The sequence below is a fragment of the Leucopleurus acutus genome, assembly GCF_964270905.1.
Source record: "Leucopleurus acutus genome assembly, chromosome: 12".
NCBI lineage: Eukaryota > Metazoa > Chordata > Mammalia > Artiodactyla > Delphinidae > Leucopleurus > Leucopleurus acutus.
Window position 1 is genome coordinate 51,042,999 of NC_139154.1, and position 26,031 is coordinate 51,069,029.

General features: G+C 49.1%; 1 protein-coding gene across 1 annotated transcript; it reads left to right on the plus strand.

Annotated features, from left to right (window-relative positions):
* Nucleotides 1-1,213: 1,213 nt before the first annotated feature.
* Nucleotides 1,214-26,031, plus strand: LBH (LBH regulator of WNT signaling pathway). The gene is made up of 3 exons (XM_082851677.1): nt 1,214-1,429; nt 4,015-4,117; nt 25,509-26,031. Exons 1-3 carry the CDS (start codon nt 1,404-1,406, stop codon nt 25,695-25,697), a joined length of 318 nt encoding a protein of 105 aa, XP_082707803.1. The 5' UTR covers nt 1,214-1,403; the 3' UTR covers nt 25,698-26,031.

Sequence of the window (26,031 nt, forward strand, 5' to 3'; positions counted from 1 at the left end):
TCAGTGCACACTTCATTTTGCCTAGTTTTGGATACCGTCCTCCCCCTGTCACGCCTCCTCCCCCCTCCACACACACATAGACTTCCTCTGTCCCCAGTACACACTTAAGTCAGGGTTATAAAGCCATTTTACAGGAGTCTCTGAGGCAGAGGTGTGAAGCAACGCACTCCAGCCACAGAGGGGCAGACTCCCATCCCTACTCTGGGGGCTGCGCAGCCTGACCGCACGGAGGGACTCCCGGCGTTGCAATTCCCGGGCAGTGTGGGAGGGGTTCGGCTGAAGCTCTTTGTTTCTTCTTCTTGGAGGAGATCTGGGAGCCAAGGCTGGTGGGATGTGCTTGTGCGGCGTCCTGCAGCACCCCCGTTCCCCCGCCACGGCTCGGGTGTGTATGTGTCCAATGGAAAAACCCTACGACGACACCACATCCTTTCGCGCACCCTCCACGGCTCTCAGGGCTGCAGACCAGTCCATTGCAAGCTAACGTGACCCCCGCGGGCACTCGGTCCCGCAGCTCCGCGTCCCCTCCCACCTTCCCACTGCCTCTTTTTTAGCTGTGCTCTCATTTGCACGCATCTTCCCAGGGATAGAAGAGACGCGTCTCGGGCGCAGCAATCCAGGTGCCACGGGCGAGGATGCCAGGGAAAGGCCTAGTTTGGGGGATGTACGCTGAAGAGGGGTCCCGAGGTGTGGGCCGGGGACGGCGAGTGGGTACAAAAGAGGGCACTGGTTGAGGGATGGCGCCCGCCCCCGCGCCGAGCGGTCACGTCCGGAGCGGGCCCCGGCGCCCTCCTCACACCACAGTCCTCTGCCCCCAAGTACCCCCCCCACCCGGCCACAGAGGTGTGTGCAGGGAGAGGGGCGCGGGGCGCCAACGCCCGCGGGATTGTAGGTCTGAAGTAGCGTTGACATTGAACTCCGGTCCCCTTGCGTGCGTGTGTGTGCGCGCGCGCGTGGCCACGCGCGTGTTTGAGTGTGTGAGTCGTGGGGTGGGGGCCGGGCTAGAAGCTGCAGCAAACCACTGCCCTCGGGGAGCAGAGCCGAGCGCGCCCCCGAGCCGCCGCCAGCGGGAGCTGCGAGCGCCAAAGCCATTCATGATTTTGGTGACGTTATTCCAGGAGTGGGCGGGGGGGGCGGGGCCTCCCGGAGCCGAGCCCCGCCCCCGCCCCTATAAATACGGCTTCCTGGGCTCTTTGTGGGGCCGCGAGCTCGGTGGAGAGCCGAGAGCTCCGTCTGCTTTGCCGACGCTGCTGGCAGTGGGGCTGTCTCCGGGAGGCGGACCGGCGAACGCCCAGTGCCCACACTCGGCAGCCTGCCGCGCCTGTCTGCGCCCGTGACATCCTTACCCGAGACGCAGTGACCGTGTTTAAATCACAAGGGCGTGGGTCAGGCTCCCCTAGGACTTCATGTCTGTATATTTCCCCATTCACTGGTGAGTATCCTGCGCCCTCGGCGGGCATCCGTCTCGCGGCCGTGGCTGCGGGGCCCGGGCGCCTGCTCGTGCCTGCTCTGTGCGAGGGCAGCGGGTGGCGCGGGCGCCGGGCACTAACCCGCCGCCCAAGCCGGAGCAGGAGTCAACGTCAAGGTTGCAAAGGTGGGGGTGGGGAGGTGGCGCTGAGAGCATCCAGACAAAGGAAGTGAACTCGAAGCTCTCACTTAAGTGACGGCTGGTAGGGTGTGCGTACGGCCGTAGTGGGGTCGGGGGAGAACCAGGGGTCACGGCTGAACCCGGCTAATAAAAGCCCCTTCGCGGAGGGCTGCGGGAGGCGCGCGCCGTGCCTGGCGTAGGGGGCTCCTGCTCTCCCCGGGCCCCTCCCCTTTTCCTTTTTGTTTGCATGCAAGTCTTGGCGTCGAGGCCGGCGGCAGCGGGGCTGAGCTGGTGCAGCGGCGGCTTTTGCAGAGCTCCGAGGGGTGAGGGAAAACGCTCTCCCCACACGTAACCCGACTGAAGCCACAGGCAGCAGCACAGTTCCTCGCTGCACCCTCTCGATCCCTTTTCTCTCCATAGACCCTAAACCCGATGCGCCTTGATGGGGGCCCGGGTTGGGGAGGAGCCGCCCTCACCGGGCCCGCCGGGAAGGAGCCCGGGCCGGGTGGGGGGAGGCGGAGGTTGCACCCGACCGGGTATCGGGGCTGGGAGGGATGCGCCCCGGGCGCCCGCCTCGTTGAAGAGCGAGGCCCACGGCCGCTGGGACTTGCGCACCGGCTGCTGCTTCCTTCCTGCTCTGGGGAAGAGGAAGAGCTGTCGGGGGGCGAGCGCTGGCGGCCTGGAGCTCGCTCCCAGGTGCGGGCGTGGAGAGCCCGGCCCCGCAGGCTCCATGTCCGCGCAGTCCTGCTCAGCTCAGATACCGGAAAGTTCATGCTTCTTGCTTCAACTTTCCGGCCCCGCGCCACAGCCGGGAGCGAGGAGCGAACGCCCGGACACCAGGCTAAGAGCCTGGCGAGAGCCCGGTGGGCGCTCTTCTGGCCCGTTACGTTGGGGGTGGGCAGTAGCCTCTCCATAACCCAGGGGGAAACTGACTTTGGAGTCCTGGCTGCTGACCCTAAACTTGCCCGGAAGCCTAGCATCTTCTTATAGTCTCCCCTCCCCCAATCCAGCCCGTCTCTGTTTAGAAAGGAGACTGAACTCTCAAAACAAAGTAAAAATTTCCTCACCCCGGAGGCTTGCGTACCTCTCTCCTCTGAGCTCTCCTTCCCTCCCACCTCCAGGTACCATATGGGTGAAACTTGGAAGGCAGTGGAGGCTGTGTGCGCCTGGCCACTCAAAACTTGCCAAAATGGTGTTAAGACCCATCAGGGTGATTGTCCCCTGAGAGATTAAGGTTTGGTATTATTTTACAGTTGATTGGCATTTCATAGTTTGCAATGCTTTCCCCCCCAGAGATTAGTCCTTTGCCATAGCTGTGAGATATGCATTATTAGCATCATGGTAACAGACTAACAGCGCATCTGCAGCTCAGAGAGGTTATACGACCTGTTCAAGATCACACAGCACTTGAGTGGCATAGCTTGGACCAGAACCTATTGCTTCTGTTTCCAACTCCTGTGCCATTTCTACTCTATGTAGTAGCTGTAAAATGAAGAAGAGTTTGGTACCCCTGTTTCCTTAGATACAGTCTTTCTAAGGCCTACCCTACATTTTTTTTTTTTTTAACCATGTGTAAAGGCATGATGGTGAAAATATTGCCTGTTGTGTAGGGAGTACACTGACTTTGGTGTGTGCTATTTGGCATTACACATTCGGGACCCTGTACGTGCCCGTGGCTTGTGTGAGGATAATGGAACATTTGTATCCTGCTTACAGAGTACAAAGCACTTTTACATGTCAGCCATTGGTGGGCCAGCTTGGCCCCTCTGGAAATTTCCTTTGCAGTCAGAGTCCGGGCATCCTTAAGGCTTTTAATCCAGGGGATGTTTTTCAAGCTGTGAGCTTGCAGCTGCTGTGGCTGGGGCTAGAGAAGGAGGTTGGATGGCAGATGTGAAGCTTTCAGAAAGCTGACCCTTTGGGGCTTTAAGTGGGACATTTTGCAAAAAGGAACACCAGAGACACAGAGAAATTTAGGAAGGCAGCATTATCGAACTTGGTTTCTCTGAGGTTGACCTGTTATCATTATGTAATAATAATATTCAGTTCCCCTAGAGACGGGTTGAATTGGTTTTAATATAGATAGACGGCCTCAGCTACTTACTGTTTTTTTTTTTTTTTCTAGTTCTGTCACTTAAAAGAAAATCCAGAGTCGCTCTGTGCCAGTAGGGACTAGTACAGGAGAGGAGGGAAGAGGAGGTTTGCCAGAGCGGTTTTCAGACAATGGGCTTTGTTAGTGGAGGTTGAGAGCCCTGATGCTCTAGGCTTGTAAGGTGCTTCCTCGGGGCATGAGCTCGTTTTTCAGTGAGTTCTGTTTTGAACACCTCTCATCCTGCTTCCAGGCAGTCCTCTAATTTAACAGCAGAAGGCACTGAGAGTAGGCATTTGAAAGTGCGTGTGTTTGTTGACTTTTGCTCTGGGTTTCTTGGCAGCCCTGACTATCTGAGATCAGCCGAGATGACTGAGGTGATGATGAACACCCCATCCATGGAGGAAATAGGCCTCAGCCCCCGAAAGGATGGCCTTTCCTATCAGGTAAGTTCAGTACTGGCTTCCTTCTGGTTCCTTAGAGCCTAGTGTCTTTTGCTGGGGCTGGAGGCAGACTTGGTTCTGTATCCCAGTGCTGTTTGTAAGAGCTATGCGCCCTTGAGGAAGTCCCCTAATGCCAGTAAGCCTCGGTTTCTTAATCTGTAAAATGGGGCAACAAGAGTCCTTACTTCACAGAATTGTGGTGAAGATTCAACATGATGAGATGACATGGATAAGGCATTCACAGTACCTGGGAGGCAGTAAGCGTTCAGGAAGCATGAGCTGATGTTATTAATTAGTCATCCTGGCTGCTGTGGACTCTCCCCTTCATGGTGGCAAAGGGGGAAGTGATAATGTGCAGTCAGTTCAGATCAGAACTTCCCTCCCCACCCAAGCCTTGGGCAGTAGCAACATTGCTGTGAGGGGCAGCTTATGGGGAAGGGTAGTCTGGTGGAGGCATTGCTGTGTCAAATGCTGCTTTCTTCCTCTGGTTGATGGTTGACCAACTGATTCCAACAGGGTTAATGTTCAAACTACTTAGAGTTGAAGAGACCTTTCCCAGAAGGGTAGCTCTCTCAGGGATGTTATTGCCAGGATCCAGCATAGAGATTATGCTGTGTGGTGGATCCAGAATATATAAGGACCAAAAAAGTGGTCTAAGTAACACCTTCAGATTCTCAGCCCAGTGCTCTTTCTGGCCTGCCATTCACTTTCCACTGCCCACAGCCCGCTGCAGAGACCTCCAGATAGCGCCGAAGCAGTGAACTGTTTTCAGATTTCCAAGAAGAGTGCCTACGTTATTACCTTCAGGGGAGGAAAGAGTCTGTTCTTAAGGGAAGATCTCGGAGCTAGGGAAATTGTGTAGGATGGCTGGCCGGGGAAGATGAATGAAGTGTGATGGGCTCATTCAGCAGATATTAGCTGAATGTGGCTATGGGCCATGCACTTTACAAATGTTACTCATTCACTCTTGACTGTGGGCACTGAGATGGGAATTTTTGTTCTGTTTCACAGATGAGGAAACAGGCTCAGACTGAGTGGATGACTTGAGTCTCGAACTCCAAAACCTTGCACTTCTGATGTATCATGTGTCTGTGCCTTGAGGTTGGCTCTTGGCTAGAATCTAGACTTGTTCTGCCTTAGAACCATTCCAGGGGCATTTGTTTTGTGAAGGAAGAGAAAATAGAAAGCTGGGTGGGTGTGATGGAGGGAGGGTGATCAAAGAGAGCTGAGATGAAAGCTAAGGTTGGGTAAGGTAATTTGGCAGGTGACAGCAAGAGTCACCTCAGACACACTTGGGAGGTTAGAGAAGGCCCCTTTGTTGTGTGTCAAAATGGCCAAGCCCCTTTTGCTGGCTGGAAATAAGTATTCAGGTAGGCTGAGGGGATTCAGAGGGAGGGGGAAAATACCCTTTCCTGGTTGGTTTTATACCTTCCACCCTCAGAGTGGGTCTGAGAGAGACAATTGAAAGCCCCACAGCCTGTGGGAGGGTAGAAGTTTCCTGACCTACCAGCTGGGGTGTTTTTGGGTACCAGTTTCCAAGCCACTGAATCAGACTGCATCTCTTTGTGGTTACAGGTGAGGTGTTTTTTGGTTTTTTTGTTTTTTCAGTTCTGGGTTTTAGATTTCCATCACAAAACCTTTCCAAACACAGTCATCAGTATGTCTGTGTGTGCTTTTTGATATTCTCCTTTTGAACGTGTTCCAGGATAAAGGACCAGGTCCTACAGGGCAGTTTTCTTGACCTTCAGCTCATTCCGCTGGATCTGAGGGTAAGAACAGGTCATGACCCAAGAAGGGGCTGCAGTGCTGGGTGAGGACAGCTGAATTGGGGCTGCCACGGCAGGAGGAAAATAAAATCGCCTCTGGGTTCCTAAGATAACTCGATGCTGCCTAAGAAAAGGGCCCTCAAATCTTCCTTTGTGGTGCTAGACTTAGGGCCCAGTTTTCACAGCCTCTCAGGAAATCTGCCCTGCTACCTGAGTGGGGACTACTGCACAGTTCCAAAATATCTTACCTAGAACTTCAAAGCACTCTGTCACAAGATTTCAGAAAGGTCTTCTGGTTGCCTGGTGAAGAGAAAGGGGAGAGGTGGTTATCGTCAAGCAAGCAGTATTTATTGGACACTCGAGGTACGTAACATGCTATGCTGGGCATTGTAGGAAGGGTCCGGGGCTCACGTGGGAAACTAGCATGTACATAACTGGAACACAGGCCATCTGGTGGAGCAATATGAAAGCAACGGTCAGTCCAGGGATGTGTGGCAATCTAAAGGCTTGGGAGAAGGAGGTCAGACGGGGGCTGGGCCTTGAAGGAAGCTTTGAGAGGACACTTCCACCTCTAATTTTGTTGCACCTTCAGATACCCCTTGGCTTGCCCCTGTTTCAGCCAGGCGCAGAGCTGTGCAGCGAAGTGGTCTGCCAATTGTCATGAGACCGGTATTTTCTGGGCCCACTCAAAGCCAGTGCCATCCAATTAAACACATTCCCACCAGAGCTCTGGGGATTGGCTGGGGCTGCACTTGGCTGGAGCCTGTCCATTGTACATGCTCAGGCTAGGCTTGGCTCTGGGGGCAGGGGATCTTTGAACTCTGTTCTTGGCATTCCTCCTGAGGGTAATAATAGTACATGGCTTTTACTGCGACCTGCTTTTCCAAGGAACTAAAAGTGGGAAGGAGACATCAATCCCAACTTGGCAGTTGAAATAGAATCTCAGACTTGTGGTTTGACCTTGAAACAAGGTCATAAAATAAATAGGCACACTGGAATTTGTCAGTTGTTCCCCCACCTTCCAGACCTACCCAGAAGGAAGCTTTCCTGATTTCTCTGCCCCAGATGTGATCTCCTTCTTCTCCAGCACCTGTGGCATTTGTGCTTAAATGATGCTGCCGTGGTCCTGCCTGACCTTCTCCCTGCCCATGTGTCCGAGGGCAGAGGATGACTTATTCCCTCTTTGTGCCCATCAGCCATCACCCCTCCTGCAGCCCTCCCCAACCCAAGGTGCCTGCTGGCCCTGGGCCTTCACAGAGCAGGTGCTAAATGGATGGTGGTGCTTTCAGTTAAATTGAGTCTCTCGGTTCTGAAGCTGCCCACCTTCACTTCTGCCTTAGAATTTTTAAAGGGCCTCCTCAGGGTCAGATAGATGTCTTTTTATCCCCTGAAAGATTCGGGTAAGCCCATCTCTTGTGCTTAGGGAGTTAGCATGTATAAAAATCCACAGAGCCGGTGCCTTGTTTTGTCTTTAACATTTATTTGGAGAGTCAATTCAGTATGTGCAGTGCACGTCAGCTCTCTCACTTGGCATGAATTATGACACCCCGTGGGGTGGGTGAGTGAATGGTTACTAGAAAGTCGAGGACATGTTGGGCGGGATGGGAGTGGCGGCCAGCTCACAGGGCTGAGTGGGAGGGTCTCCATGTGGACATTTCTGCCCCTGCTGGCTGCAGCTCGCTTCCCACACTGCATCTGTCAGCCTCCTGTTCTCTGGCCCCTGGGACGGGAACGTCTGCGCCTAATGCCTTCTTCCTTTCCCTAATTCAGGGGAGCAGGTCAGTGGCTGCCTTGCAGGCTCCCCCATCCCAGCTCTAGGGACTCTAAGAACGTGGCAATTCAGAATGCCTCTCTGACTGGGTCTCCTTCCGTGCTGGGCCTGAGTTGGCCTGGAGAAGGGACCTGGGCATTTGCCTGTGGACACTGATGCTGCCACCACCAAGGGCTGTGCTGCCTAGCTTCCCCCAGCACAGTTTGCTGAGGCTTTTGCAGTTCTATCCCCCTTGCTAAGTTCTAGACAGAGATATGGCTCCCCAGTTTTCACTTAAGACTGTCCCATCTAAAGCAACTGGACCAAGATCTGATAACTTTTATCCTTCCCAAGGCCCTTTAAATTCCTCTCTGATCAGCATACATGTCCCTCCCTGGTCACCTTTTGTATTCCTCTTGCTGTTCTTGGTCTCATACTCCTACCATTTAACGGCCACCCACCAGTCAGATGAGGGGAGCCAGGGAGGATGCGCTGTAAGCCAGAGGCGCTAATTCTACATGTACCACAGTGCCCCGTGTTCTGGGCCTTCCTTAAGAGCTTCCCCTGCATTTCCCGACAGGAGGGAGGGATATCCTGGCGTTTGATAGGATAGGGAGGAGGGACAGTGGTGGGTGACCTTCTCCTGCCACAGCCCTGCCGTTAGCTTCTTGCAGTCTGAGCCTCGCTTTTAGCTCTGCATTAGGACGGGTCTAATGCACTGTGTTGGCTGAGAATAGCTCCTCCCCAGATAGGAGCTCTCTGCTTCTTCCATCTCCAAGGCCCAACAATAGACGACTCCTTTATCTCTCCCTTCTGCTCTTTATCAGAAGCAGCAACTCCTCTCTCAAAGAATAGTCTCAGTTGAACCTCTAAAGTCAGGTAGCACTTCGGAAACACTTTCTCTTCACTCACCTCTCTGCTGAGCCTTTCTTTATGAGACCCCCGAGGCTGGCTCTCCTTGCTCCCACCCGTGTAAATGCAGGTGTTGAAATCAATGATGGGCTGGGGTTCCTGCGCCTGTCTCTGTTCGCCTCCCTCAAGCCCCCGCTCACAAGGCCACTCCAGGCATAAGTCATCACCTCCCTTTGTCTCCTCCTCCTGGTGCCCTTGTCTCGTTGGATACTCCCAGCTGTGGTACCCCACATGTTCTCAAGAGTTTTGGAGGCCCAGCTGGGCAGGCGCACAGAAGTCCCATGGTCACCAGGAAAACATCTTTCACATCAGACTTAAAAAAGCCTCAGTCGTCCCTGAAGAAACATAAAGCTAAAATTCCAAAGCACTTGGCAGGAGATGTCCCCCCATGGACACGACATGCTCCTGGAATCCCAGTGAGTTTTCTTTTTCCTCTCCCTACCCCGTCCACCCTGCTCCCTGCTTGGTACAATTCATAAGAACATGAGGCAAACAGGCAGTTAGGGCCACAAGGTTCAGAGGCACAAGGAGTTCATGTCTTTGGGTGGCGTTGGGCCTGTGTCTGAACGTGCTGCCTCTTTTTTTTTTTTTTTTTTTTTTTTGCTGTACGCGGGCCTCTCCCGTTGCGGAGCACAGGCTCCGGACGCGCAGGCTCAGCGGCCATGGCTCACGGGCCCAGCCGCTCCGCAGCATGTGGGATCTTCCCGGACCGGGGCACGAACCCGTGTCCCCTGCATCGGCAGGCGGATTCTCAACGACTGCGCCACCAGGGAAGCCCTGTGTGGCCTCTTTTTGAGTCAGTGCCCAGGTCATGTCAGTTTCAGGTCACGTCTCCTTTGTATGAGGGATCCAGCACCTTCCTTCAGTGCCCAAGGCCTTGACACAAACATGGTGTTCAGTGTTTTGCAATGCCCCTGGGTGAGGGCCTGCAGAGGGCTGGAATTATTCCCATGGGGTTCCTCCCCAACACACACACTGTGGTCACAGCAGTGAGTCTGTAGCACTGCCAGGGAGAGAACAAGCTTTCTTCGCTTCCCTAGCCAACGTGACACACACTGGAGCCATACAACCTGGCCTTCTCTCAAAGGGCCTGTGTTAGGCCTGAGGCCTCTCAGGCAGTGGTGTGTTCATCCCTCTCCAGGCCCAGGGTCTGTGTCTTAGACGGCTTTGTTCCCACAATGCCGGGCAGTGTCCTGCGAGTAGTTGCTTAATGGATGCTGTATGATTGATTGGACACTTCCCCTCTCCCTTTCCTGAACTGAGAATTATGCCTCCACCTCGGCTATCCCACGGCGTGGGTTTTTATAGAATCAGCATTTTCTCTATGGTGACCCAGTCTCCCGGGTCGGATAGAGAGGAGGATTGTACCATTAGGGAAATGGATGAGTTTGGGTGGCGAATCTTGTGACTGGAGCCAAGAGCTATTCCTGGGTGTCTAGTGAATGTCCTGAAATGATCTGTCAGGCCCGAGTCCTGAAATACTCCTCGGAGGATGAAGACAGGCCCTCATTCACACGGGGCCCAGAGTTGCCGGGGCTTCGTTCCTTTTCAGTCTCATAGACCCTGCGCCCCCCTCGGCTGTCTCTCGCCTCACCACCTGCCCTTCCCTTGTCCCGGAGCCCAGCTCAGGAGGATTCTTGATCAGTCAATCAGCTCCTGTGTCTGCTCCCCACTCCTTGATTGGGGGAGGGCCCCTCGTTGCACAGACCTATCTTAGAAAAAAATTAATATTTGCCAAAAGTTTCTCCAGCCTGTTTTTACCTCAAGGGAAGTTTGGGAGCTCCCTCAGTCCCCTCACTGCTAGAATTAATTGCCTTACACTGTCAGAAGCCCCTTTTAGGTAAACTGTATAGAAGAGGCACCCAAGCATTTAGCTGAAGCGACATCGACTGCTTGCAACTCAGCCAGTAATTGTACTGGAGCCAATGGGAAGGAAGGTTCCAGATCTCTCATCCAAAGGAGAACTGCCCTGAGCAAAGAGGGAAGTCACAAACCTCAGTCCGGGGGCGGGGGGGGGGGGGGGGGGGGGTTGGTCTCTAGGTCTGACTTTCTCCTAACTTGAACCTGAAGGTGGTTGCCAGGCAGAATTAATTAGTATACCTTGAATTCATCTCCTGTCTTTACTTTGTAGAGCTTGAAACACATGTCCACCCTGGATTTGAGAGCATCCTTGGTTTTCCCAAATTCCTAACCATTTTCTCCAGACACAGCCCTATGTGTCAGTTCAAATTTATCCGCAGGTGAACGTTAGCCCAAGGTGTGTGGGCAGCCCCAGGCTCAGCCGCTGATCCCCATGGGACAGAGCCTGAGATGCCTACAGAGGCTCTTACACACACACACACACACACACACACACACACACACACACACACACACTCGCATGCACTTACATGAACTCACACACACATGCGCACACACACACACGACCAAAAGGGCAGACAGCAGAATGTTAATAGCAGTTGTTTTAGATCAGAGTGCTGTAATTACAGGAAAATTTTCTTTTCCTTCCCCTTTTTTGAGTAACTTCATATTTTCACTGGCAAACTATGTATTTTATTATTCTTATGCTTACTTTTCAAATTTTTAAAGTAGCATAGGCCCATTATGGAATTTTTATTTTCTTCTTTAAACTTTTTTTTCCAGTCACCATAATCTCACCATGCATAAATCGCAACTGTTAACATTTTAGCATCTTTTCCACAGAAGTTGTTTTTATATGGCCAAGATCACACAGGGTTGTGTTCTGCTTTTTTACTTAATGGTATGTAAGTCATCAGCATCACATCATCACAACTTATCTTTTTTTAAATAAATTAATTTATTCTATTTATTTTTATTTTTGGCTGAGTTGGGTCTTTGTTGCTGTGCACGGGCTTTTCTCTAGGTGCGGCGAGCAGGGGCTACTCTTCGTTGTGGTGTGCAGGCTTCTCGTTGCGGTGGCTTCTCTTGTTGCGGAGCACGGGCTCTAGGCATGCGGGCTTCCGTAGTTGTGGCTCACGGGCTCAGTAGTTCTGGCTCATGAGCTGTAGAGCGCAGTCTCAGTAGTTGTGGCGCACAGGCTTAGTTGCTCCACGGCATGTGGGATCTTCCTGGACCAGGGCTCGAACCCGTGTCCCTTGCATTGGCAGACGGATTCTTAACCACTGCACCACCAGGGAAGCCCAAAATTTATCTTAAAAATGCTTCAAAGCCAGCATTTTAATAACTGCACAAAGTTATAAAGTTACAACATGATTTTTTCACCATTCTCCAATTGTTGAATTATTTTTAAATTGTATATATTTTTCTCTTATAAATAATGTGATAATTTATATATAATTTTATATATAAATCTTTGTCCATAGTTTATACTATTTCCTTAGAGTCTTAGGAATAGAATTTCTGAGTCAAAAGGTGTAAGAGAGTGTGTGTGTGTGTGTGTGTGTGTGTGTGTGTGTGTGATAATTATAAAGGTGATATTAATTCCTTTTAGAAATTTAGGAAAATATAGAGAAGTACAAACGAAATTTTAAATGCCCATATTCCTATCACTGAAATATTTTGGTATGTTTACTTCCAGTATTTTATATGCATTTTTATTAAAAAAATAAAATTGAGGTAAAACTGTATGTGCCAGAGTGAATCTTTTTTCACTTCGTATAATATTGTGACTATGTTCCTGTCACTTGGTTTTCTTTGTAAAATGGCATTTCATTTTGTTATGTACCACTTATTGCTGAATATTTAGGTTGTGGCATATTTTGTTCTTACAGAGAACACTGCTTTGAATATCATTTTACACAAATCTCTGCGCAGGTCTGATTTGTTTCCTCAGAATAAATTCCTGGAAGTAGAATTGCTGAATCAAAGAGATTAAACATCATTAAGCCTCTTGATTATATATTACCTTAATAACAGAAGACAAATAAAAGAGTTTATCATAGTATAAGCTCCCAGCATTGAAAGCTCTACAAATAGAATCTCAGGGTTGTAAAATCTATACCAATGGGATGATGGAGGAGCTTTGTGGAGAGAGTCAGAAAGGTGTTTGGTTACTTTAAAGTGTTTGGGAGATGTTGTACATCTTCCCCTAGTTTGTTAACTGCTTATTTTGAGCAGAGATGATAACAGTTAATGATGTTTAGGCACCATTTAGCCAGCGTTGCAAATTAGCCAGGGACATTCTTGTCCCACAGTGGGTATGTTGACATGCTCTGTGAATTACAAATGTATATGAGTTGGCGATTCCCCTACTTATCTCCTTTATTCTGTTAATGACATTGGAGCACCGTGTGACCTTGAGGAAGACCAGGGTAGTTGCCTTGGCTTGGATACCCACGACGGTTGAACAGACGCACGTTTAGTCCCCTGAACCACCTTGGTTTTCCTGGGGTTCCAGGTCTGGCTTATGGAATGGTCATGGTTTTAGAAATATTGCTTCCCTGGAATCAAGGATAAACTGGGCTCTTAGAAGTAGATCTGAACATAATGGAAGTCTTGGGCCAGTGTTCAAGGGCCTTCCACCCAATAGCACCGCCAGGCTCCAGGTTCTTTGCGACAGGTAAACAGCCTAGGCCAATGCTCCAGTAGAGTCCAATATGCCTGGCGGTTTACAACTTTAATTTAGGTGTTACACAGACAAACTTTGAAAATGTTAGTGTATTTTATGGTTATTACCTATGACAAGTAATACTACTTTTCCATTTATGTAGTAATAGAATTTTATTTTATTTTTTAAATGTTTTAAACAAGTGAGTAAAGAAAAAATATAATAGAGCAATAGCGTGTATGTGGACGGGAAAGCGTAACCATGGTGGTGCCTGACTTCCTGGGACTGGCGTCACCGTTGTTACCATGAAGGAATTTTTTTTCTTCAAGAGTTGAATCTGTCCTCTTGGACGGAAGCATTCTTAAAGATAAGCTAATACTAAATTATGATTTCTGTATTTCTTTGGTCATTTGCCCCCTTGGATATAGCAGTTAAAGCCGTATCAGAAACATTCTTGGCTCTTTTCCTTGGCACCCTAATATTGGAGGTTTTAATGCCAAATTACTTCTTAATCAGGTTCTATGTATACACCCCTTCATGTTTTAACAAAGTGTTAAAACCAAAGTGTTAAAACCTCAGCTGCCCCTTAGGTTCACAGAAACTTTCAAGGGATGCGACAGCAGAGAGCATTTTGGAGAAATCAATTTCCACATCTTTAGCTTCCTTCTGTTCCTTTTCTAAAATTGCGTTTCCTGAAGACAGGCTTCACCAGTTTTCTTTTCCTACCTTTCCTATCAAGATTGCCCTCCACCCCCTTTGTAAGAGGACCTGCTTCTCACCTACGTGAATCTTTTAAGGTGCCTTCCCAGCGTATAGAAACCTTAGGAGAATCGAACAAATGGACCATTTAAAAATGTTACTGTCTAAGAAGCTTCATAAATCCCACCTATCTATAAAAAAACAGTGAAAAATTACCTTTGCGTTTAATAATTATTTGTGGTATGTTTATTGATTACTTATATACTAATAGCTGCAATAAGCCAATCCAGAATTTTATTTTTTTAACTAACAAGGCTTAGGGTCATGGGACATAAAAACATTAAAAGCCGATTTACAAATGCATCTTTTTATTGCAGGGAAGTATGAAAAAAGCTAATGACTAAAAACTTTCAAACATGAAAATACATTAATATAAAATTCTATGGAGCAGTAGAATGGAAATACATTTTCAAGTAGAGAAAGGAATAAGATTTGACTTACGAGCTTGTTTATGAGTTTTTAAAATAGGTGATGGTAGATATCAAATTGCTATGGTGTTTATAAGCCATTGAGTACTTATTTAAAAGAGTGGCATAAAAGTTTATTTTAAAATGGTAATATTTATAATACAGCAGAAGTTTTAGGTGTCGGTTTTAAAAGGTGTGAAAGGAGACAGTTTTTGAAAATTCTTTCAATTCTTTCAAAATTCTTTCAAGATTCTTTCAATCTCCAAGTTTGGAGATCGTGGATATAGATATTTTCCTTGGGATCAAAACTGAGATACTGTAGCATCTCAGAGTGGGAGGGTACCTTAGAGACTGGGCCAGTCTCTATCAGATGTGAGAATGCACTCTACAGTAGCGTGGCACTGGGTCACTTACGTGTTCTTTGGACATTGCCAGTGATACGGAGCTCAGAACCTTTCAGCGCAGTGGGATTATGAAGTATGAATCTGGATAACTGGTTTCTAATCTTGGCTTTGCTACTGTCTATGTCATATCAGGCGACTCCCAGCATCTCTTTGGACCTTGCCTTCCCCATCTGTAATGGAGAGAGTTGATTCTATCATTTTCGTTAGAAGTTGTATAATGCGGTGAAATCCTCCATTCTGATCTTAGATAGGCCCCCTGGAGTTAAAAAAAATCTGCTCTCTCTTAGACTTCATGTCAGCCTTTTAAGTATTTGAAGGCACCTCTTATGTTCCCCTCAAATCTTTTCCAGTTTTAAAACATATTATCCTTCAACCTTGACTTATAGAGTCATCTTTGTGAAGGTATTTTTTTCTCCAGGCCATTGGCTCTCAAATTTTTAAATCTCAGTCCCTTTTACTTTTTAAAAAATTATTTAGGACCCCCAGAGATATTTGTTTATGTGGGTTATATCTTTTGATATTAAAACAGTTTAAAATTTTTATTATTTATTAATTCCTTTAAAATGACAATAAAACCATTACATGTTAATATAAGTAATGATTTTTAATAAAAATAAATATATTTTCCAAAACAAAAAAAAGTTCAGCACCAAGAAAGGTTTCACATTTTTGCAAATCTGTTTGATATCTGGCTTAATAGAAGACAGCTAGAGTCTCACATCTGCTTCTGCTTCCAATCTGTTGTGATCGGTGTTGGTTGAAGTACATGAAGAAAATCTGGCCTATGCAGATGTGTACTTAGAAAAGGGAGAAATATTTTAGTAGCCTTTTCGTATATTTTTCTTTGATATTTTGGCAAAACTCAGTAAGTGGTAGTTTCTTAAAGGTTAGTGGTAATGTGGAATCTGAAACCTTATCAATGAACTTTTTGTACTCTTACATTAGCCTATCTTGCACTTTGAACGAATCTTTTACGCATGCTTGTTTTCATAACGTGCTGTACTGATCATTTGGAAAATATAGGTTTGCTGAGTTATGCAGATCTTCCAAAGTTAACACATTTTGTTACATAATATCAAAAAAAATCACATTAGTTAATATGTGGTCTCCAGAAATTCTTCAAGTGATAGGAAACTGTCAAGATTATGGTGGCTGATACAAGTTTTACAAAATTCTAATTTTTGCTTGAGACCTCAGTTTTTATCATTGGTAACAAATACCATCAGTCACTTTTTTGAAATATCAGGCTCATTTTCTTTGAAATATTAGGCTCAGGTCTGCCAAATACCCAAGTCTGAATAACCACGGTTGTTGGTCAGTCATTCTTTCAACTAAAAATGGCGTCCCATGGAAAAAGCGGCTCACCACTCAATCCCATAAATGCTTTTCTGCGAGACAACCATTGTGCTCTGATGTGCACCAGAAGTGTTGTATGCCGACTTTGCATTTCATCACAGAGTATATTAAACAACATGTACTTAATAGTCAATATTTAATAAAAATTAATCTTTACTGCTTCATCAAGGACATGAAGTTTTTTGTTTTTTGTTTTTTGCTGTACGCGGGCTTCTCACTGTTGTGGCCTCTCCCATTGCAGAGCACAAGCTCTACACGCGCAGGCTCAGCGGCCATAGCTCACGGGCCCAGCCGCTCCGCGGCATGTGGGATCCTCCCGGAGCGGGGCACGAACCCGCGTCCCCTGTATCGGCAGGCAGACTCCCAACCACTGCGCCACCAGGGAAGCCCGAAGTTGTTTTTTGTTTTTTTTTAATTGCAAGTGGGAGGTGGTGACGAATACAATGACCACCAGCACAGTTTGCAGCTGCCGCCAGCATTAATTCTTGCTCAGGTGCCAGCAATTTCACCCACCGTTGCTTTTTATACCATTAGCGCAAGTATCAGCACAGGAAAAACGGCAAATAACATCTTAGTATTACTAAGAAAATATTTTAACTCCATGGACACTCTGTCCCTGAAAGGAGCTCAGGAATTAAGCTTTGAGAACCACTGCTCTAGACTGAACAGAATGTGTCTGATCAGACGCCGGCTGGGCATCACCTCCCTGTTAGTGCAGGTGGTGTAGATGGTCTCCATGAGATTAGCGGACCTCTAGGAACATAGCCCTGTTTGCTTCAATGTTTTCACATCAATACTGCAGTTGCGATCAACTATAATCGCCAGGCCTCTTTTACTGGACCTACTATCAAGCAAGGCTTCCTGTTGGAGAGGGGAAGAAAAGTTTTTAACTTAAAGAAAGATATAAACTAGCTGATGACCTCACTTTGGGAAAAGGTGAGTTGGGGGTGATGGATGTCATCCAAGTGGAGACTTTCACAGATGGTGGAAAGGGCAGTGAAGCCGTGGATTGGGGAATCCTCAGCCTAAGATGGACAGTGGAAGCCAGGAAGCTGCCTGAGTCCAGAGAAAAGCCTAGGCTGACACCAAGTCCAGGGAGGGCACAGGGAAGGTGAGGTTAGACAGGTCAGGTGAACCTGAGCAGGGTCATGAGAATCAGGAGAGAAGCAGCCTTGAAGCAGGCTGGCCTGGTAGTGTGCTGCAGAGGTTGTGGTGACTGAAGGCCAAGCAGGGCCCTGGGCCTGGGCTGTAAGCAAGTCCTCAGACTTGAGAGTGGTTTCCATCCAGCGATGGTTTTGGAAGCCATGTAATAGGGGAACCCCAGACAAGAAGAGAATGGGAGGCTATGGGACCAGGCTAAATATTCAAGATTTTTGTCTCCAAAACAAAGAATGAGGGAATGGTTGGAAATGGCAGCCCTGTCAGTCTGGGCTTTCTGAGAGAGGGTGTGTGTCCGTGGGACACCTGGGTGGCACCAGCAGGAGAGAGAGAGAGAGAGAGAGAGAGAGGCCATCCCCCAAGGCCCAGAGATGACTGGGAAGCATGTCTTCTTTTCAAAGGGCAATAATGAGATAGTCAGGGGGGATATTTGGATGGGGGTATTTGAAATCATCCTATGCCAGAAAGCTGCAGTGTTTTCTTACCACCCTGGAGAACTCTGAGAGATGTTCTGTAACATTACAAAAGCCCCATCAGCTCGCTGGGCCCGAATTATCTGCAGCAAGTCGTGCTAATTAATTGGAATTTGGAACTCCTGACTTGCAGGATGGGTGTGTGTTGGAGAGATGTTTATGAAAGATGGTGTTTATCCAGAGGATTTCCTTTTCTTTTAAGTTTCAAGGCTGGAGGCTTAAGCATCTTTAATCCAAAGGAAGGAGATCCAACAGTTGTTAATAAAGCCCCAAATCTCTGCTCAAGTCTCCTGTAGGATTAGAGACACCAGAGAAGTGTAGGAGAGGGTGAGGTGGATGGTCTATAACCCCAGTCCAGGGGAGATTTGCGTGACGTGAGTCTCAAGGATGGAGAATGAGGTCATTAGCATCTGAGTGGAGGTGTTAGAATGTTCTTCCCCATCCTCTGAATCCAGGCAGTAGCCACTGTGCCCCTTTGCTATAATTCTTTCTGTTCTTGCTAGCCACGTTTCACTCTGAAAAGTCAATAAAATGCAAATAATGATGATGATGATAAAATAGCAGGAGGCGAGGATTTCAAAGAACATATTTCTTGCCTTCACGTATTGTTAGGGGACAAAAAGCAGGGTGTACTTTTCTTTTGAATTAGCTGCCCCTCATTCACTCAGCCTTTGTCAGAGCAGGATGCTGGTAGAGATCTGCCCATTGTTAGAAACCAGCCCTTCCTAGGAACGAATAAACACACAAGGCCAATCCATTGTTATTCTCCAGGAAAAATAAGAAACCCAGGCGGCAGGCCCCTAGAGTAGGCTGGGGGGAAGGAGGGGAGGGTGCGTAATGGGGAGACTTACGCTGCAGGGGCTTCCACTGAAAGGCCAGGATCTGGACAAGGCAGTGGCTTCCATTCCATTTGGCCTAACCAATACCCTGGGAAAAGAGAGGTACTGTAGGAGAAGTCCAGAGAACCTGGCCTAGACTTTGTGAGCACAAGCCCAGGAGTGCTGCTAATTTCCTCCTGTCCCAAGCCACAGCTACAGACGTTCCAGTGCCTTACTGTAAATGCTCCCTGGGGACCCCAGCTTTTCCTAATACGAACCATCATTAGGAATTTAAAGTTTATAGAACATACAGACATACCTGTATTTAATTCTCTCCAAAGCCTGTAAGATGGGAATTAGTAGTAATCCCAATTTATAAATGAGAAAAGGGGGGCGATGGGCCTCCACATCTTTGAGCCTGTTGGCTTCCGTGCTGGCACTCAGGCTGAAGCATCATGTAATCCTTTCAACAATACTGTAGAGTGGAAATTCCTTCCTCATCTTACTCACGAGGCAGCTGAGGCTCAGACAAGCTAAAACGACTTGACCCCAGTCATACAGATAACAAAGCACGGGACAAGGGAAAAGCCAGATCTTTCAGACTCCTGGTCTACCTGTGGGAGTGGAGATTTTCCATCACAGGTTTGAGGTTCATTTCTACCCCCTCCTCTGGACCAGAGAGGGGAGAGACACACTGTGTGGTTTTGGATGCCGAGGCAGATCCCTCTTGGGGCCTTGGAGAGCCACCTGGTTATTCATCGCAGGCCCTGTGTCCCACCTGCCCTCTCCCCCCCACCCCAGCACGCCTCCTTCCTCTGTTCCACCCCAGCAAAGAGGAGCAGGATGGCCGAGCTCCCTGGGTCTCAGCTTGCAGAGGTGGTAATTAGCCCTTTGTATCTAGTTAACCACCTTTCATCTCCTCTACCTGCTGGTGTCCGCTTTCCCTATTAGCATCTCTCAGCTCTTTGCCGAGCCCTCCACCTTCTTTGTGGCCAGCTCGGGTTGTTTGTCAGGGGTGACGGCTGAGGGATGCACGCACACAGGGGAGGGCTGCTCCAACCAGAGTCGCTCATTTTCCATCCTAGGTGCCAGGCATCTCTCTCCTCTCCCACCCCAGAGGCAGCCAGGTTTAGGTCACCTGGCTTAGAGGCAGACAGTCGATAGCTAGGCCCCCAAATTTCGGGCCTTTGGAGCCCTGGTATTACCTTTCAGTTCCCCTCCGTAGGTGAAATGGGAGCCGACTGACCGGTGACTTTTATACTTTCAACAAAAGCCTGCTGACTAATTCTGCATCTCCAGGGGCTCACCTTCAACCCCAGACTTCTCTGCTCTCAGGCCTCCCATGTCGGTCTATTAGCCAAGCATCCTGAGCTTTCCTGGACGGTCCTGCTTTCAGTGTCCTCATATTTATCTATTTATTTGTGTAGCTATTTCAATTTATATTAACTTTACATATTTCATATAAATTTATATTAATAAAAATGAAAGGGAATTAAAAATTTTAGCCTCGTGCTTAAGAGACACATGGGGCTGGTGTTTACCGTTGGACAGCGCAGATAGAAAATATTTCCATTATTGCGGAAAGTTCTGTTGGACAGCTCTGATCTACAGGCAGAAATTCCAGTATATTGGCATCCAAACTACATCTCACAGACCATTTCTTCCTAGAAGGTCCTAAAGCTCCTTTGACCTTTTTTTTTTTAATTTATTTTATTTATTTAGTTTTGACTGCGTTGGGTCTTCCTTGCTGCATGTGGCCTTTCTTTAGTTGCGGCGAGCAGGGGCTACTCTTTGTTGCAGTACGTGGGCTTCTCATTGCGGTGGCTTCTCTTGTTGCGGAACACAGGCTCTAGGCACGCGGACTTCAGTAGTTGTGGCACATGGGCTCAGTACTTGTGGCTCGCGAGCTCTAGAGCACAGGCTCAGTAGTTGTGGCACACGGGCTTAGTTGCTCCACAGCTTGTGGGATATTCCCGGACCAGGGCTCGAACCCGTGTCCCCTGCATTGGCAGGCGGATTCTTAAAACCACTGTGCCACCAGGGAAGCCCCTCCTTTGACCTTTTGAGTGAACTCATTTGAGTTCCCAAAATGTCAGATCCTGTTGGGATTGGAGGCCACCTGGCAAAGGATGCCCTTGAAGAAGTGTCCGCTATAAAATTGACCATTACCAAGTTTTTTGTTTGTTTATTTGTTTGTTGTTGTTTTTGTGGTACGCGGGCCTCTCACTGTTGTGGCCTCTCCCGTTGCGGAGCACAGGCTCCGGACGCACAGGCTCAGCGGCCATGGCTCACGGGCCTAGCCGCTCCGCCGCATGTGGGATCTTCCCGGACTGGGGCACAAACCCGTGTCCCCTGCATCGGCAGGCAGACTCTCAACCACTGCGCCACCAGGGAAGCCCAACCATTACCAAGTTTGTTTGTTTGGTTTTGGGTTTTTTTTGCGGTATGCGGGCCTCTCACAGCTGTGGCCTCTCCCGTTGCGGAGCACAGGCTCCGGACGCACAGGCTCAGCGGCCATGGCTCATGGGCCCAGCCGCTCTGCGGCATGTGGGATCTTCCCAGACCGGGGCACGAACCTGTGTCCCCTGCATCGGCAGGCAGACTCTCAACCACTGCGCCACCAGGGAAGCCCGACCATTACCAAGTTTGAATGCCTGCTGTTCCCCACAGTGGGACATGCAGGGCCCGGGATGTTCTTGGTGCATGTGATCTCCAAGATGTCATTTGCAAAGGAGGGAACTTGGTGTCTATTAGTTTCATCCAAGCCATCAGCCCTGGCAGCCGAGTGTAACAGCTGGATGTGGAGTCCGGTGTTGGTGGACAGAGGAAGGGGCAAGGCTGAGAGAATCACAGCTGGGATGGATGCTTTGTGATCTGTTCTGCCCTGGAGGGTGAGGGTGGGAAATGCTTCTCAGAGCCTCCCCATCTTCCTTTCTGGACACCTTAGAGAGGAGCCTTTTGCTTCAGAGAGAAATGAAAAGGATTTTTTTCCCCTTCTCCAGTCCAAGGAGAAGGGACGCTTTGGGGTAAGAGGTTTAACCAGAAGCAGTTTCTTTTTGGAACAGGGGCAGTGCTTTATTCCTGGCCAGTTCCTGCAGGCAAACAGCATGCTGGGCTGGCCTGCTGCCCCAACTCTACCTGTCATGTGCTTGGCAAGTCTGACTTGAGTCCTTTTTTCCACTGCCTTCCCCACCCCGTCAAACTGCCGTTGCAACCTCTCATTTTTCTGCTGCCTAGATGATTAAAAAGCATGACTTAGTGGAAAAATCTTGACCTCCTTGGGGTCAGCCTCTTAGGCAGCTGTCAGAGATAAGATTGTACTGGCAAAATACTCAGCTTTGCTCTGCAAGGCTTTCTGTCTGGATGTGAGGAAATGAGAAGCTGGTTGGTTCTGGGTGCGTTTTGTTTGTCTTTGGAGAGAGCTACAATTTTCGGAGGCATAAATTGGTATTATCTGATAATACAATATAATCTCTGATGGGAGGGTTAGATTATTATAGTGATTTTTAAAAATGTAATTAACAGGCTTTGTAAAAGAAAAAAAGTTTTTTTTCCATGGCGCCTGCTTTGAGCAATTCAGGGAGCAAAGTTCTCTGGCAAGTAAGCAGTATCAGAAGTTCAATGCTCAGACTTCCCCCAAGGACTTAAAAGACTTAATTGTGTGGCTCCTGGTATGAAAGGCATTGTTTAGAGTTATTTTAATTACTGTGTTAGTATTTCTGCCTCTTGCTTGGAGTTTGAAACTGCTGTTGGAGACTGCTCTCGCAGTCCAGTTGAAACTGCTCCAAAGAGGACATTCCGATTTGAGTTTAGCATATGTCTTCAAAGCATTTTATCATCTCTGTATTTGCCCAGGCTTTGCACCCACCTAGTGAGACCAGAAGGCCACTTCACTTCTTAAAAAGAGAAACTGAGGCCCGGGCGTTTGAGAGGTCTTGGTTAGGGTTGTACAAGTGATGTCAAGGTTGATGTGGCTTGACCCAAGTGTTGTCAAATGAGCACCTCATTCGAAGTCCTGTGGGTCTGAGTTTGGGTCCCCGTTCAGCTGCTTCCTAGCTCTGTGGCCTTGAGTAAGTCACTTGCCCTCTCTGTGCTTCAGTTTCCTCATCTATAAAAAGTGATCACACCACTGCATACTTCAGAGGATTATTGTGAAGATTGAGATTCTGCTCAGCAAACATGCCTGGCATATCTTCCATCATCAGCAGCCTCCTTATTTTAACACTTTTCCCCCTACTTTTAGTTAAAGACGCATTCCTGGCTTAGAACAAAATCATATGCTCTCCGCCCTTGTCGGCGTCCTCCTCCTTCTGCTGGCCTTGCCGCTGCCTGTCTCTCTGGCTCTTCCTCAGCGGGTGTGATCCTAGCTAGGAGCCGGGCGCCACCTCTCTCAGCCAGGGGGTCACAGCGCAGGCCCAGCCCTGGGCTTTAGGTTAGAGAGTAGAGGCAGGGGCCCAGGGCTGTCTTGGGCCAGGTGTCCATCCCCTCTTGATATTTCGCAGCTCTGTCCTTGAAGATTTAGAACAACTGTTTGGACGGGGCAGCTCATCTTCTGGACCTAGCTGCCCAGATGGTCATCCTGGGGCCTGAACTGCCAAATGGGCCATTAAAGCCTAGGGTCTTGGGCTTCCCTGGTGGCGCAGTGGTTGAGAATCCACCTGCCAATACAGGGGACACAGGTTCGAGCCCTGGTCTGGGAGGATCCCACATGCCGCGGAGCAACTGGGCCCATGAGCCACAAGTACTGAGCCTGCGAGTCTGGAACCTGTGCTCCGCAACAAGAGAGGCCGCGACAGTGAGAGGCCCGCGCACCGCAATGAAGAGTGGCCCCCACTTGCCACAACTAGAGAAAGCCCTCGCACAGAAATGAAGACACAACACAGGCAAAAATTAATTAATTAATTAATAAACTCCTACCCCCAACTTAATCAATCTTAATCAATCTTAAATTAATTAATAAACTCCTACCCCCAACTTAATCTTAATCAATCTTAAAAAAAAAAAAAAAAGGCTAGCGTCTTGCCCACCCTCCCTGGTCAGTTTTCTGTGAAGTGGGCAGTTGACCCAGTGGCATCCATTCATTGTTCAAGAGGCACAGGTGTTGAAGACAGGAGATCTAGGTTTGAATCCTGGCTCTTCCTTGTGACCCTCAGAGCCCCAGGTCTCTCTGCTCCTGGGCAGGGGGGGAGGGGGGAGGTGAGGCCTACCGGAGGCATCTGAAAACGCTTTGTAAACTGTAGCATACTTTCCACTCATGGGGGTTCCCCTCACTCATGCCCAAGGCTTGTGCTCGGAAGGGCACCTGTGTCCTCACCCACAGCAGGAGGCTCCGGCTCCCCAGAGGAGAAGTGAGGAGGGGCCCAAGTAAGCCACTTGACCTTCTCCCTGCTCGGCATGTGGGTCTGTGCGCAGAGCCCAGTCCAGGGGCAGACCTGCAGGGCTGGCTGCATCAAGAAGAGAAAGCCCGCAGGGGGGCGTCATCTTTCCCGCCCTCCCTCCACCCCACTAGCCTAGCCCCTCCCTGCCTTGTTTTCCTCCTGGCCGCCATTACCATCCTGTTTATAAGCCCCGTTAAGTCTTTAATGATGCCTGGTTGTGCAGCTGGCTTAAGACTTAATCCCCCAGCAATAGGGCTTTATTGGATAAATGGTTAATAATCACTCGTCTGCAGGGATTGGGGAGGTTGTGTTGAGGCCCCTGATTCCCGGAAGCCCCACGTGGCCTCTGACATGGTCAGGGACTTGATGGGGACAGCACTGCGTGGGGCTAGGTGCAATAAGATTGGGTACCCTCATAACACCCCAGAAGTTGGGAAGGCCTGAGTTTCTAGGAGAGCACTTCTGCTACCTCCAAGGAACAGAGCCAGGCACAGGGAACCCCCGGGATCTCTTCAAATGTGTGTCTCCACCCCCTCCAGGGTCTGCTTTCCTTTCTTTTGCCATTAACAAGCTGTGTGACCCTGAGCAAGTCTCCTGACCCCTCTGGGCCTCAGTTTCCTTATCTATCAAATGGAGAGGTTGGAAGAGATGGCCTTGCAGGTGCCGTGTGATTCTGTGAGCCCAAGCGTCCCAGACAGTCTCCTCTCTCCGGCTCTCTGGCGTGTCCCCGAGAGCTGTGTGTGGCAGGAGACCAGCAGCCCATTGGATTAAGTACTTAAGCTGCTGGGCAAAGAATTGGGTCAGCTGTAGTCACAGGGCAGTGTGCGCAAAGGGAATCCGCAGAGCCTGGATTTTATAGCCTGGTTTGGGGTTTCTCCCAGCTCTGGTCAGGACACACAGTAGGCATCAGAAAAAGGAACCTCGTTGACAGGACTGTGGAAAGAGAAGTAGACTCTTTCAGGTGTAGAGCCGTCAAGGAGCCAGGTGTTGTTTACAGGTGAAAAAAGAGCCTGGGATTATGTTCCCATGTGCCTGTGTCTGGGGCCATGCCTTCAACCCTGATTTGACTTTGACTTTACAGCTACAGCGAGATCAGAACCCGTCTCCTTGAGAGGCACGTGATATTGGCCACGGACTTGGGAGTCAGGCAGACCTGGGTTTGATCCCATTCTACCACTGCTCGTTTCCAGGCTGAATGGTTTGGGCAACCTCCTTCTCCAGGAATCTCCTGGGATTCTTTCAGGTGGCGTGAGCAGCACCTATGTTTCTGCCTGACCGTGTTGGGTCCAAATTATATATGTAAAGTACCTGGTAGGTGCCAATAATTATCCTGGGAGGAATTTAATGTTATAGCACCTGTTGTATGCATTGTACTTCTAGAGTAAAATGCTTGCTGCAAATGGAGATGTGACTCACTGTGGACATGATTTTGAGTTCTTTTATCTGAAAACAAGACCAAAAAGTACAAACGCAAATTTGGTGGCACTGCCATGAAAACTTTCAGCTTCAGGATTAGTCTGGGTTTCCCTTGTTGCCCCAGAGTTTGTTCCCTGGCTCCTGCCTGATGCTCTGCAGTATCCCACCTGCTGCTCCCCAGTATCCCAAGGGCGTAGCACGGTCTCTGGTGTATAGCGGGGGCTCGGTCCTGCACGTGTACCTGATGGGGTTCTCCGCTTTTATTTCAGATCTTCCCTGACCCGTCAGACTTCGACCGCTGCTGCAAACTGAAGGACCGTCTGCCCTCCATCGTGGTGGAGCCCACAGAGGGGGAGGTAGAGAGCGGGGAGCTCCGGTGGCCCCCCGAGGAGTTCTTGGTCCAGGAGGATGAACAGGACAACTGTGAAGAGACACCGAACGAAGACAAGGAACAGTAGGGTCCACGCCGGCTCCCACAGGGTCACACCAGACAGCATCTGTACCTGAACTGTGTTCTTTCCCGCTACCATGGAAGGAGAGCATGAGCCACAATAGTTCTGAAAAAGTCAGACGATGGCTTCCGTTTTGCACCTGCAAATCACTGAGTTGGTTTTCTTTTCTTTTCTTTTCCTTTTTTGAGATGTCGGGCAGTGGAGCCCTCTGCGACAACACGCCGGACCTTTGAGAAAGGAAGCTGCTTAGAGCAGGGGTTGGGGGGTGCGGGGAGGCGGGCGTCTTGGAGATCTTTATCTGAACTCAAGCAGGCTGGGGGCAGCCGTGGGATTCCAGTGG

Coding starts and splice junctions, on each gene's coding strand:
- LBH (XM_082851677.1), top strand. CDS start 1,404: ATGTCTGTATATTTCCCCATTCACTG. Junction 1,430..4,014: donor GTATATTTCCCCATTCACTG/GTGAGTATCCTG, acceptor GTTTCTTGGCAG/CCCTGACTATCTGAGATCAG. Junction 4,118..25,508: donor AGGATGGCCTTTCCTATCAG/GTAAGTTCAGTA, acceptor CTTTTATTTCAG/ATCTTCCCTGACCCGTCAGA.